General features: G+C 36.9%; 1 protein-coding gene across 1 annotated transcript; it reads right to left on the bottom strand.

Moving 5' to 3' along the window:
- Positions 1 to 505: 505 nt before the first annotated feature.
- Positions 506 to 12,822, bottom strand: LOC121368915. The gene is made up of 5 exons (XM_041493675.1): positions 12,709 to 12,822; positions 9,328 to 9,505; positions 8,742 to 8,932; positions 4,752 to 5,017; positions 506 to 1,591 (listed from the first exon to the last, which is right to left on the bottom strand). The coding sequence occupies exons 1-5, from the start codon at positions 12,820 to 12,822 to the stop codon at positions 1,510 to 1,512; spliced, it is 831 nt and encodes a 276-aa protein (XP_041349609.1). The 3' UTR covers positions 506 to 1,509.
- Positions 12,823 to 15,358: the final 2,536 nt, after the last annotated feature.

Here is a 15,358-nt window from a genome sequence, read left to right as displayed (position 1 = left end):
TGAAATATATAATATAAAAGGTCTATCTGCCCATGGAGCTCCGCTATTTATTTTTTAATTTTATCACTGGTAGATGACAGATGCATTTGTAAAGCCCTACTTTGATTATCTATGTGTCAAGTTTATGAATTATCCATTTAAAACTGTATGGTACATATTTTGAGATTTGTAAAATATATTGCTTGGATACTACATATTGTGGCTGCTATAGTAAAACTCTTCAACTGTTCAGTGTTTATATCCAGATGTCTGTCAGTTGTGAATCGAGTTCACTGAATGTCGGTGAACATCTGATCAGCTTGAAGTAGTACCAAAATCTCAACGACTCAGTGAATTACATTAACAATTCACACCAAGCCAACATATTTACCAAGTATAGCACTATTTATTTTATGTTATAGTAACACATTTCAGAATTATCTGATCAATATTGTACAAGAATGTAGATTTTAAAATGTTCCAACTTCCATGTGAAATATGTATTTAAATCAATTAAATTTAAAACTCAAGAAGATAGATTTAATAAGCTTTAATGTTAAAATTTAATAAAAAGGCAAATATTTTAAATTAAAAAAATATCTCTCAATTAATTTGTGAAGAATCATTATCCAGAGTTTTAGAACTACCCAATTAAACTCTATACAAAAAAGTACACCTTTGTTTCTCCAGTGCTAAATGTCTAGTTAAAATTTTAAAATTAATAATTTTCAGAATATATCTCTGTTATTTTGTGAATACTACCCTTAACAATAATTATACTGAGTGTTAGAACTATCCATTCAAAAATCTGTTCGAGACATTTGCTTTTACATTTTCAATGTTAAACTTTAAAAATATAATAGAAAGAACAAATCGAAAATATTTTACTATTATTTTGTGGCGACAAAGTCATAGTACCAAGTTTTAGAACAATCCAATCAAAACACTAGAAGACAGACTTTCAAAGTTTCTATTTACATTTTAAAATAATTTAATTAAAATCTAAACTTACAAAATATATCTCTATTAGTTTGTGAAAAGGGCAGAAGAGTATCATAATACAACAGGTTAGAATAATCCATTCAAAACTCTAGAAAACAAACTTCAATAGATGGACGGACAGACGGACGAACGCCGCACAAATCGGTATTAAAAATCTCCGATGACCAGCAAATAGCAAATATTAGTACAGTATTAGCATTTTTACTAAATAGTCCACACAAGAAAATCGTTGCTATGGATTAGTTTTATCCAAGTACATCAATATTATCTATTTACATATAACAGAGATAGGTAATCGTTCAACTACATCAATATTATCTATTTACATATAACAGAGATAGGTAATCGTTCAACTACATCAATATTATCTATTTACATATAACAGAGATAGGTAATCGTTCAACTACATCAATATTATCTATTTACATATAACAGAGATAGGTAATCGTTCAAGCTCTAAGAAGACAGGGCTATTTGGAGTTCTTGTTTTGGAATTGAGTATACGTTTTTAAAACGATATTTGTTTTTCTATTGTTTCAAAAATATATGATGTAGACTGGTAACATGGTTAGGATCCACGCGACCGACGTTCTCATGCAGCTGCTGCAAGCTAAAAATAGAAAAAGAAAAAACCAACCCATTTATTAAACACACTGTACACAAAGGTGAATCACATGTACAAAGATCTTATACAAATAGTAATTTACAGAAAACTGAGGTAAATGATAAAACCACTGTGACGTCTGGCATACTTCAGGCAGTTAGTCTAATAAATGTGTAATGGTTGGGTTATAAATACAGCTTTGCACAATGATCGCTCTAGTCAGTGCACCGCGACTGGTATATCAAAGGCCGTGGAATGTGCTATCCTGTCTGTAGAATGGTGCATATACAAAATACCTTGCAAGTAATGGAAAAATGCAGCGGATTTCCTTTCTAAGACTATATGTCAAAATTACCAAATGTTTGACATCCAATGGCCGATGATTAATAAATCAATGTGCTCTAGTGGTGTCGTTAAACAAAACTTTTTTTTGCACAATGACACCAACACCAGTGGGGAAAAGAATTGAGGTTTGGAATTTCAAGATATTGTTGGGGTAGACAAGCGAAATGATTTACGTACAAACACAATTTCCTAGTCTGGAGACGTATAGCGATGGGTTTTTTTTTTAAAGAAATTTTAGTTGTTCAAGGTTATATTTGCTTTACTTACAAATGTATAATAGGTGAAAAACAGAAAGAATAAGAAAAAACAAATACACTTCTGTATACCAAATATAATAATATACATCTATGATCCGAGACTGTAAATATGGAAACTTACTCGTTGCTTCTTGCCATGACTTTTCCTTCCCGTTAATGTCGCACACCAGACAACCGCCACCTGGATACATACCGCCTTTAGGCATGCAATGAGTACCTAGCGTACAATACTTGTCCTATAACACAAACAATGATCAAAGCACCAATATTGGAGGAGCTGACACCACAACAAAGTGGATACCCTCCGCCTTTAGGATGCACTGAGTGCCTAGCGTACAATAATCGTCCTACAAAACAAACAATGATCAAAGCACCAATATTGGAGTAGCTGACACCACAACAAAGTGGATACCCTCCGCCTTTAGGATGCACTGAGTGCCTAGCGTACAATAATCGTCCTACAAAACAAACAATGATCAAAGCACCAATATTGGAGGAGCTGAAACCACAACCATGTGGATACCCTCCGCCTTTAGGATGCACTGAGTGTCTAGCGTACAATAATCGTCCTACAAAACAAACAATGATCAAAGCACCAATATTGGAGGAGCTGACACCACAACCATGTGGATACCCTCCGCCTTTAGGATGCACTGAGTGCCTAGCGTACAATAATCGTCCTACAAAACAAACAATGATCAAAGCACCAATATTGGAGGAGCTGACACCACAACCATGTGGATACCCTCCGCCTTTAGGATGCACTGAGTGCCTAGCGTACAATAATCGTCCTACAAAACAAACAATGATCAAAGCACCAATATTGGAGGAGCTGACACCACAACCATGTGGATACCCTCCGCCTTTAGGATGCACTGAGTGCCTAGCGTACAATAATCGTCCTACAAAACAAACAATGATCAAAGCACCAATATTGGAGGAGCTGACACCACAACCATGTGGATACCCTCCGCCTTTAGGATGCACTGAGTGCCTAGCGTACAATAATCGTCCTACAAAACAAACAATGATCAAAGCACCAATATTGGAGGAGCTGACACCACAACCATGTGGATACCCTCCGCCTTTAGGATGCACTGAGTGCCTAGCGTACAATAATCGTCCTACAAAACAAACAATGATCAAAGCACCAATATTGGAGGAGCTGAAACCACAACAAAGTGGATACCCTCCGCCTTTAGGATGCACTGAGTGCCTAGCGTACAATAATCGTCCTACAAAAGGCAATGTTCAAAGCACCAATATTGGAGGAGCTGACACCACAACCATGTGGATACCCTCCGCCTTTATGCAAACCCCCCCCCCACCCCCCCCCCCCCCCCAAACAAACAAAAAACTCAATGATATTTTGTATAAAGCCACACCGGCGTCCAGGGTGGTATTGAATAAAAGGAATGTATGTTTAACGATCCTCTGCATCATTAAAACTGTCGATTAAAAGAACTGATCACCATTGTCTGGCAATTCTTATTCAAGGGACAATGATTGGGGGTTTTCGGGTTTAGTTTTGCCCACTTCATGACACCATAACATTACTTCACACATAAACTCATTTAATCAACCAGGAAAACATGTAGTCCCCAATCTGCAATAACATAAATATAAAGTTGAATATGTTAATTTGTAATTCAAAAATTTCCAAAAAGCCACGATTTATAACGTCAGCCACCCTTACGGAGCGTATTTAAAATCGCCTAGCCCAAGAAATAGACAGTTTTCTATCCCCTACAAAAGGTACTTCAGTCCAGTGGGCTAGAAATAAGTATCTAACACATGGTATAAAAACAACATTTCTATAAATATTAATTTTAACAGGTAGAATTAAAGTCAATTCATTTACAGTGATTAAATCTGGCCAAGGAGCTATTTGATTTGTAACTAATTAAATTTGACTTTTATTGCATATTGGTGAGTTCTCATATTCTATGTTTTGTTTAATTAATAAATGTCAGAATCACCAAATGTCTGACATCCCGTAACCACTGACTAATTAGTTAATGTGCTCTAGTGGTATCATTAAATATTTGTTTTAACCTTTCGTATGTTAAATGGACATACATTTGGCGTTCTACATGAGGTGAAACATTTGTTGTGGTTTGGGGAAAAGGCTGGCCAACTTGTTGCATATGGCAAATGCACCCTTTATTTTAATACATTTTTCATTTCAACTTACTTTCGTGCTTATATCCAATTCAGGTTCAAGTACGCTGTACTGGACACACACCTCAGCTATCTGGGCTGTCTCTCCAGGACAGTGGGTTAGTTGTTAGTGGTTAGTGAAAGAGAAGATGCTGTAGTGGTCTTACATCTACCTACCAGCCTTATGAGCGATGGCTTAACCACGACACTAGCGAGATCCCTTATCAATAAAACCAACAAGCTATCTTCATATAAAGGTTTAAATGTTTAAAATAGTTTGATTGATACAACATATAATTTATACATGTAGATATTTAATTCGTGTCCTAAACGTATGTCGAAACTGAGCAACAGATTGGTTGGCGTGATTGGCTATGCAACCCATAGGTTATGGAACTACTTACTGAAATGACGTGTCAGAGAGTGTGCAAGTCTGACAAATGGAGTTGTAGATGCCGACAATCCTCTCCTCGCTGTAAGCAACGCCATTGTTGGAGACGGACACGTGGTAAGCAGAAGGTTTATCTTCAGCCGAAACTCCTAGAGCAGATCGCTTTGTGCGTCGAACTGGTATACGGCAAGAGAGTTCAAACAAATTTTCAAAGTTTGCTGTTACAACAGACACGTCTACAGGCCCGTCAGAAGTTTCCATAGTCTGTCCACCATTCTCCTGAAATGACAACAACAAGCAACGTCAGACTCATCCTGCTGTCTGTAATAAAAACACAGGTCTTCAGAAACAGAGACAAGTGAAACTGAGCAAATCCCTAGTAGACACTGAAGCAAGACTAGGCAGCTGTCCACAGAATAAGACTAACCCAGTGTTAGTAGACACTGGAGCAAGACTACAGCTGTCCATAGAATAAGACTAACCCAGTGTTAGTAGACACTGGAACAAGACTAGGCAGCTGTCCATAGAATAAGACTAACCCAGTGTTAGTAGGCACTGAAGCAAGACTAGGCAGCTGTGCATAGAATAAGTCTAACCCAGTGTTAGTAGACACTGTAGCAAGAATAGGCAGCTGTCCACAGAATAAGACTAACTCAGTGTTAGTAGACACTGGAGTAAGATTAGGAAGCTGTCCACAGAATAAGACTAACCCAGTGTTAGTAGACACTGGAGCAAGATTAGGTAGCTGTCCACAGAATAAGACTAACTCAGTGTTAGTAGACACTGGAGCAAGATTAGGAAGCTGTCCATAGAATAAGACTAACTCAGTGTTAGTAGACACTGGAGCAAGATTAGGAAGCTGTCCATAGAATAAGACTAACCCAGTGTTAGTAGACACTGGAGCAAGACTAGGCAGCTGTCCATAGAATAAGACTAACCCAGTGTTAGTAGACACTGAAGCAAGACTAGGCAGCTGTGCATAGAATAAGTCTAACCCAGTGTTAGTAGACACTGTAGCAAGAATAGGCAGCTGTCCACAGAATAAGACTAACTCAGTGTTAGTAGACACTGGAGCAAGATTAGGAAGCTGTCCATAGAATAAGACTAACCCAGTGTTAGTAGACACTGAAGCAAGACTAGGCAGCTGTGCATAGAATAAGTCTAACCCAGTGTTAGTAGACACTGTAGCACGATTAGGAAGCTGTCCATAGAATAAGACTAACTCAGTGTTAGTAGACACTGGAGCAATATTAGGAAGCTGTCCATAGAATAAGACTAACCCAATGTTAGTAGACAATGAAGCAAGACTAGGCAGCCTTCCATAGAATATGACTAACCTAGTGTTAGTAGACACTGGAGTAAGACTAGGCAGCCTTCCATAGAATAGCACTGTATTATGCACATACTTATGGAATTATAACTACAAAACAATTGATGTTTTTAAAGAGAATATTGCTGTTATTGTAACACGTTTCGAATATATAAACAAGATGATGCTGATGCCTTCAATGTTTTTAAAGAGAATATTGCTGTTATTGTAACACGTTTCGAATATATAAACAAGATGATGCTGATGCCTTCAATGTTTTTACAAGCCAAGGCTAGATTTTACCTCCCAATAATTTTGTACGTACTAAAACATATATCTTAGGAAATACGTACACACACACACACACACACACACACACATACACACACACGTGCGCGCGCACACGGACACACATACAAACATACACACATACACACACACATACACGCAGACACACACACACATACACCCACACATACACATAGACACACCCACCCACATATACACAAACCCACACATACACCCCCCACACACCAACACACACACACACACACACACACACACACACACACACACACACACACACACACAGACAGACACACATATAATACGTTATAAAATATTCTCAGCTACTACAAATATTAGGACACCAGGAAGACACGAATATACAGACATTGATATTCTGAAAACAACAACATGTATTAAACGTGTTATAAAAGCCCTGTTACTCAGAAACACTTTACATTGGCAGCGAACCTTAAAATGTTTTTGTCCTTTTGTTTGCTGATTAACAGTCTGTGTCTGTACAGCAGAATTTCGAAGTATAAACTGACCAGCATTAACAGTTCCAGACATCTTAATTATATCGATGTTAAGTTACAATCACATGCTTACCATGATGTTGGAAAGGGGTATAATTAATATGTACTATACACCGCATACGATGTGTGTTAAATGGCTTCAGTGGTGCAGTAGTCATGGTGTAGTATATACATATACCGTATATGGTGCTCGTTAAATAATCGTCTCAGAATTGAAGTGGTTGGTCATCGAGTGTAGCCAGAAATATTTACCGTGTTTTATTTACCAGAAATGTGTTCTGAGAAGAGCCACCACACATTTTGTGTAATTTTAATGGATAGTAGGTAGTAGTGGTAACATAATTACTAGGAAATGGAGAGGCATACCCCCCCCCCCCCCCCTCCGTAAGTGTCGAATTGATTCCCATGTACCACGTCAACCAAAATATGAACGGCAAAACCATTAGGCTTTTCAGAATATTATCTCTCTACAAGGCTGGGTGAAAAGGATATTTGACGATATCCGGACTGTACACATGAGTTAATTAACGATTGTCTGTTACTAGCATTCTTTTACGTTCATCGTGGTATGAACAAACAAAATCATCCGCAATCTGTGTGAATCGGCGAAGTCGTTCTCACATAAGTTTGCGGATGATTTTTTTTGTTCATACCCAGATGAACGTAAAAGAAATAACAGACAATACTTGTAATTAAATTTGAATCATACAGGCTAATAATAACACTAAAACGTCATACTTTATTTTCAATTATTTTTTATCCATAAACAATAACACTCAATAAGACAACATGCCCATATAAAATAACGTCATCAGATATGACGTTCCCTGACGACGTAATTTTTACGTTCATCGAAAAATTAACAAACTCCCGTTGCTACGTCTGGACCAATGGGATGACGTTACGTTGTAATGAATGTAAGCGAAATTTAATTATTGTAAGATAATAACCGTTAGGAGGACGTCCAATTCCCAGAAAAAATAATCCTTCATACAAAACCACCTAGTATCATCAGCATGTGGACGATTCACATGGATATGATATACCTCCACAACATTATTAAAATATCCTTCTAACCCAGCTTTCTACAGATGCTTTGAACAGGACAGCAGTTCTGTCTTTTAGTACTATGCTAGACGTTTATACATTGAGCAAAACCAACGTAAATTAGCAAATCTTATTGTACAAAAAAGGTAATACCAATTTGAAGCCCTAACAATTAAGAAAATGGTCAGAGCAAAAATATGCCGTGGAATAATAGTATCCATAGTATTTTCCCACGCCGGTTTGCGATTAATGTCTAGAAGAACATTTTAATTTGTAATTATTACAAAAATAAAACCAATTAAAGGGACATTCCTGATTATGCTGCAATTTTTAAGATGTTATCAACTAACAGAGACTTTTTAACGATTGTAATTATATATCAAATATATTTATCTGCAGAAAAGAGTAGTGGCTGTATATTAAACGTCATTCTAAAATTTGTACTAGATTAAATTTTATTTTATTTCCTAAAATATAGTTTTTTCGTTCGTACGAAATTATTTGAAGACAAAATCCAGTTTTGACTTCTTACAAATATTAAGACGACCAGAAACACATTGAATATACAGACACTGATATTCTAAACAAGAAAATATATTTAATATATAAGTTTAATCGCAGAATATTTTATTAGTCGGAAACATCTTACAATACAGCAAACTCAGGACTGTCCCTTCAAGAAAAATGTCATAGAAAATCGAATGTTCCATGGCAAAATAATTATTGAGGGAATCTGAAAATACTGCGTTAATCTTAATTGTTCGGTTTGACATCCATGGTCATTAGTACAGATAATGAGCCCTTCACCCACTAATACAATACTTACATCAACGTCTCTAAATATGCAGGTTGTGCTGGCACTATTGACAAACGTGCCCCCAACCAGAGATATAGCAGTGCAAGGATCTTCATTTACATCGCATAGACCGTCGAAGTCCACCCCCGTTAGTTGTGGGGGAGAATTGAGGTCAACTGAACAGTCCGACCCCGAGTAATTTGCATGACATTTACACTGACCTGTTAAATTAGACAAATCATGAGTTATTAATAATTTAGTTCTACAGTCCGAGCTCGTAATGAGCATCATCATAATTATCAGTACATTGCATTTACTCCTGACTACAATTACCATATGTACTCTTGTTGTTTTCACATCAATTTTCTTTTCATGATTTTGTTCACATTTCAAGTATTCAGTAGTTGGCATTCAAAAGGCTATGGCATTTGCAGTGTGAAAATCCATGGATATATATATATATATATTCTTTTTTACATTTTAACATTTGTCATTCGAAGTATTAAACATGCTAGTAATCACTGTGTATGGATGAAAGATCATTTCGATGTATGAAATACTTACATTTTCTATACCAGTTACGGCAATTAAAATACAAGAATGTTTTAATCCTTACCATCGACACAGTCGCCTTTTCTACGGCAGCCACTTGGACAGACGACCTTGAAGACTTTGTCAAGTATTGACTCTTCTCCAGTTTCTTTGTGGAATGTACTGTTCATCGTTACTTCCTGCATACACGTGGTTTGCATGTTATCTACGGCAGCATCAAAGAAAACTGTGCTGCCGGATGCCTGAAACAGATGAATAAGTAAATAAATATATCAAATAAAACTGAACTGCCAGATGTCTGAAACAGACAAATAAATACATAAATAAGTCAATAAATCAAATAAAACTGAGCTGTCAGATGTCTGAAACAGACAAATGAATAAATATATCAAATAAAACTGAGCTGCCAGATGTCCGAAAGAGACAAATAAATAAATAAATAAGTCAAATAAAACTGAGCTGCCAGATGTCTGAAAGAGACAAATAAACAAATAAATATATCAAATAAAACTGTGCTGCCAGATGTCTGAAACAAACAAGTTAGTAAGAGAGTTGATTGAAAAGACCGTGGGCTAAAGTACAAGGAGTCAGTTTTAGAAAATAAAATACATAATCCCCTTGTACATTAAAACACTTTGTCCTCCTGTTATAGCATGCGGATCCCTTCCCTATAGTAGGCATTTTCAACCTCCAGGAAGTCTACCAAAAGAAAATGGCGACCACTAAGCTCCTTTTTACTCTTCAAATTTTCTGTGTAATCATTTAACAAGTTGAACAGCACACATTATCAGTCCAAACTGTATACCTCATCTCCTTCTACCGTAGGCCACGAATAAAGCTGTGGTGTTAGATGCCTGACACAGATAAACAAGTTAATAAATACACCAAAGAAATATGCTGTCAGATATAAAATGTATCTGAAACAGATAAATAAGTAAATAAATGCATCAAATAAAGCTGTGGTGTCAGATGCCTGACACAGATAAACAACTTAATAAATGCACCAAAGAAAACTGCTGTCAGATATCTAAAACAGACAACAAGTTAAAAATCTTAAAACAAAATGGTTATCCGGTAATAACATAAAAAAACATAATTCTGAATGACAAAACCAATTACCATAATCAAAATTTGAACTGTAGAAAGCAGAGTCACTATGACGTTTTAACAAGGTTGTAACTACTACCATGAAAACGTGTTGAGTGCATTGTCTATAAGTGGATAATAAGAGGACTGCCACCCTCAGATTGACCGGATCGACAAATTAGAATCTGCACAACGAGAGTAGAAGACGTTTTCCTTGTCTGTCCGGCTGAAGTCTTTCCGGGATGATGCAATAGACGAATAGAAGCATGTAGGCTGAATATACAAACACAGTCCCAGTTGTTTCAGTTCAAATATGATATAATAGTCCGGCGGCTTAAGTCCAAATTTGGGGCGGGACATAGCCCAGTGGTACAGCGTTCGCTCGATACGCGGTCGGTGTGGGATCGATCCCCGTCGGTGGGCCCATTAGGCTATTTCTCGTTCCAGCCAGTGCACCACGACTGGTATATCAAAGGCCGTGGTATGTACTACCCTGTCTGTGGGATGGTGCATGTAAAAGATCTCTTGCTGCTAATCGGAAAGAGTAACCCATGAAGTGGCGACAGCGGGTTTCCTCTCTCAATATCTGTGTGGTCCTTAACCATATGTCTGACGCCATATAACCGTAAACAAAATGTGTTGAGTGCGTCGTTAAATAAAACATGTCTAAATTTGGGCGATATTATGACACGTTGGCCCAAAGCACGAAATCTGGCAGAGTTGTACATTAGGACCATACAACTGACCCCTCCGTACAGCGTGATTGACAACCGCGCTGTACCAATCATATTTCGCCGTTCAAAGACCACGCCAGTAGGTTAGACAACATATTTTTTTCGATGTGTAACGTTTTTGAATAGTTAGCATTAAAAGTAGTTAAAATAATTGTCTCATCCAACTGAATTATAATCTTAGTAAACATATACTTCTGCTGACGTGGTTACAGCGATGACAACTATGCGGAGCCTACGATTGACGTAAAATCAGTGTTTTCCTGCGAAACACGTCACATCGTATTGAAAGTGAAGTTTTGCCGAAATCCATCAAGATTCTACTGATATAAATTCTACGAAGGTAAGAGTTTAAGAATTACTTTCCCTCCAATGTAATGGAGATTGGGTTGTGGGGGCCAGAAGCTTCAAGTTTGATTCCCGACAGATGTTGCCACAACACATGAGTTTATAATTTATTTAAACACTGTATTGTACTGGCTTAATTGACAAATATTTTACAGGCTGTCCAGCGATCCTACTTTTTCGTACTTTTTGGTCTTTGTCCTATTTTTCCTACTTTTTCTTCAAAATACTTAGTTTTTCTTACTTTTTTGTTTGAAAATGCCACGAATTGCTGTTAAAGTGTGCATATTCCTTGTGTAATTATAAAAGTCAACAGTTATGGGAATTATTTAAATTTTTATTGGCAGCAAAATATATCTCCCAATTTGTGGCATCATATAATCTCAACATATTAAAATTACACCCTCAAAGCCAAACTATTTTCCAATGATTAACATGATTATAATGTACAATGTGTATGTATGACTTCAGAATCAATAATACATTATGGAACACTTAAATTAATCATGTTAACTATGTTTTACTGTGCATCAGCATTCCTATGCATGTAAATATGTATATTGATTAATATAGTGTACAGTAATTTGAAATAACTGTATAACGTGACCGTTACATACGATTCATATTAGTTTTGATAGAACACAAAATACATGTTCAAACTGAGCACCACATAAAAAAGTGTTTTCTCAATATGAGCATGAATAATGTCGCTACGTACTGTTTCAGTCCTACTTTTGTCCTACGTTTTCCTACTTTTGTCCTACATTTTCTATATTTTCATTCCTAATTGTGTCCTACCTTTTCATAAGGGTGTGCTGGACAGCCTGATTTTATAACGAGGGGATGGGGCACCCAAACGTAAACAATTCTAATAGGTCTTGTCAGATCAAAGACGGGCCAATATGTTAGTATACATAACTGGAGGGCCAAATATGTGGTCCCCACCAACCTATGCCAGTTGTGATTTGTTTGCTTTTTTGTTTTTGTTTTTTTAATTTCGTGTATGGCTATGGTTTCATAAATAGGGCAAGTGCCGTATATCGGTTGGTTAAAGCAGTGCAGCTATGTAAGAATACACTCCCATACACTTCGCAATCCCACAATCTAAACCAATGCCTGCATAATTTTTGCACAGGCGACTGTATCCTGCTATAGTTTTGTAAACTTTCGTGCATAAAATTATGGTACACTGATAGCATTCCCACACGCCTTGTATTTTAATGTTACTGTTCACGGCCCCTCCGTTTTAAAAACCCCCAACAAAACATTTAACGCAACCCGACCAAAAATGAAGACGCCACGGTTTTAAACAGGTCGATGCCGGATCGTCGCCGGGTCGTCGCCGGGTCGTCGCCGCGCCTTGTATACTCTTGTTCCTCGGCATATCGGGATTCCATTAATATAACAGTCGAACAACAACAACAACAAAAATGAAGATGAAAAAGAAGAAGAAAAAAGAAAGAAACAAGACATTTTAATTTATCAGTCCTGACAAGAAAAGTTAGCATAGGATGTTTTAAAAGTTCTTTTGGTTGCATCCGACGTTCGTCACTTCCGGGTTCTTGTGCTTCGATTTACTGAAGTAAAAATGGTTTCGTCGATTTAAATCACGTTGTCATCGTAATTGTACCATGCAGTGAAACACTTGAATGTCTCCTCTTGTCGGCTTTTTAATTAAACAACGATATTTCTAAATACATTAAGGCGAAAACCTAATCGGCAGATCGGTTGATTTTGCTATCGACCTATGCGAATCGTCAGCCATTATTGAAAGTTTGTCTAAGCTTGCATCACGTGTGACGAGGGACGTGGTTAACTCATCATACGGAGGGGTCAATTGTTCTGAGAGGGGGCTACCCAATTTTAGATGTCAAGGTCAAAGGTCACATTTAGACAATGTCCGTAAAAGCACGTTTAAAACACTAAACTGGGCACAATTGTACTTTAAGATCATAAAGAATATCTGAGATGCGGCTGCCCACTATTAAAGGTCAGGTCGTTCTGAGGTCAAGGTCAAATTAAAACTATATCGCATTGGCTGCCAAGACATATAAATTGCTATTTCTCACTTAAGCTAAAACATGATTGGACTTTAGTGGCAATACATTTCATTTGTAATAACGTCTAACTAGGACGTAGAGGTTGTAATGTACCAATCATGTGATTGTGAGGTCAGAGTTCGAAGTGCACCGTCAAATGTTTAAGGAGTAAACCGTAACTATGGCCGTGATTGGTGGATATATGTGACTCTGGTTATTTGTGCAAATAATATGACAAATGCCCCATCAGTTCCACATGTTTTATTACGTGAACAATTATTACACTAGTGACATTGTGTACTTGTCAGTAACTGGGGTGGGAATAAAAATTTCCACTGGCATTTTGTGCGGACCAGACGGTGGGTACTGTAAACTTCCTGTAAGTGCTTAAAACGATACGTGACAGTACAGTTTCTTCGAATAATTATCAATGGGAGGTACCACACTGTCAGTGTATATACTGACCCAGTGGTTTGAAACGTTGCTTCTGTTAGTTTTATTAAGAATTGTTACTATGGTCGTCAATAGGAATTTATTTGGTCTAATGGAACCTATAACCATCATTTGAATCCAAGATGGCAGCCAAAATGGTCGCCCAAAGAACAAATGTTAGTCAGCAACTAATTCACTTTTCAACAAAATGTCATTGTGTGATACAAAGTGTGCACGGTAACAGCTCAGATACCATATAGTTTTCAGTAGCGGTGTTTAACTCTAAGAATCAGTCGTATACAGTGTTATGAGGAGGATGAAGGTGAAGAGGCCCAACATATCGTTAACAATCTATTGTTTACGTCATAAAGCCATTCATTACTGGGTTGTGCGTTTTAAAAATAAAGTACCTTTTGTAATTTGCATCCTGTGAATATATTGCACGGTACGGTAAGGAATGTTAGTTCGAATGAATTACGGTTTCTGAGACAAATGGCGTTGATCGAAAATATTGTGAAAACTAAACATCAGAAACTTGTGATTTGCACGCATATGCACATTTGTCAAGTAAGGTTGGTATTGTGATCTGCTTGGCCATATCATGCAGCTGTACTTGTATATGATTTTTAATTTTTTTTATTTGGTGCACCATAACGATGTCGTTGGTTTCAAAATGATTCTTAGGTGATGTAAAACGTATTATGTGGTAACTGTTTTGTGACGGTAGCCATTATAGTAGCCGTATTCGATTCAATTAATAATAAAACATTGTCAGTATTAGAAAGTGAATGCGAGAATTGAATTTCTTGCATCCTGAAATCCTGTATTTAAAGTAAAAAGTATTTGGGGGTGGTAGGTGGCCACTTCTTTATCTTGGTATTCATTTTCATGGCGATCTTTGTTATATATGATTTTCTTGACACTTAAAATGTTATCACTAACATAAAAAATATTGCCCTAGTTAATGTAAAATGCAACAAATTACAATTTCCTTGTTCTGACTGATATTGTGGTGGCCATCTTAGATTTAAATGATGTTGCAATGTCATGATTAGCTGAGAGTTGTTCAAAATTAATTACTTGTTCCCCTAAAAGCAGGTCATAGACATCACCAGTCTAGGTGATAGGTGACAACATATGTTATATTGCTAGTTATGTTTTGACAGCCACCTTGGATGCCATCTTGAATATTTCAAAATGCCAAGTTTGTCTTCTCCTGATTCTCAATTAGCACCTTTTAACCATGCAAAATCCACAAACGATGGAGGGTTTGGCAACTAAAATACTAGTTTAATTATTCGAAATTTAATGGTTTCTTCTTAATTTCTTGATTACTTTTTTAGTTTGAGCTTAAACATTGAACTGACCTTGACGTCGAAATTGGGGGAGCCGCCTCTTAACATTTGTACATGTTTTAGGATATGTTTTATGCCTAATGTAGTACTTTGAAAGAGCTTTTCTG

This window comes from Gigantopelta aegis, chromosome 3 (assembly GCF_016097555.1).
Source record: "Gigantopelta aegis isolate Gae_Host chromosome 3, Gae_host_genome, whole genome shotgun sequence".
Taxonomy (NCBI): domain Eukaryota; kingdom Metazoa; phylum Mollusca; class Gastropoda; order Neomphalida; family Peltospiridae; genus Gigantopelta; species Gigantopelta aegis.
This window is presented reverse-complemented; position numbering and strand designations above follow the sequence as displayed.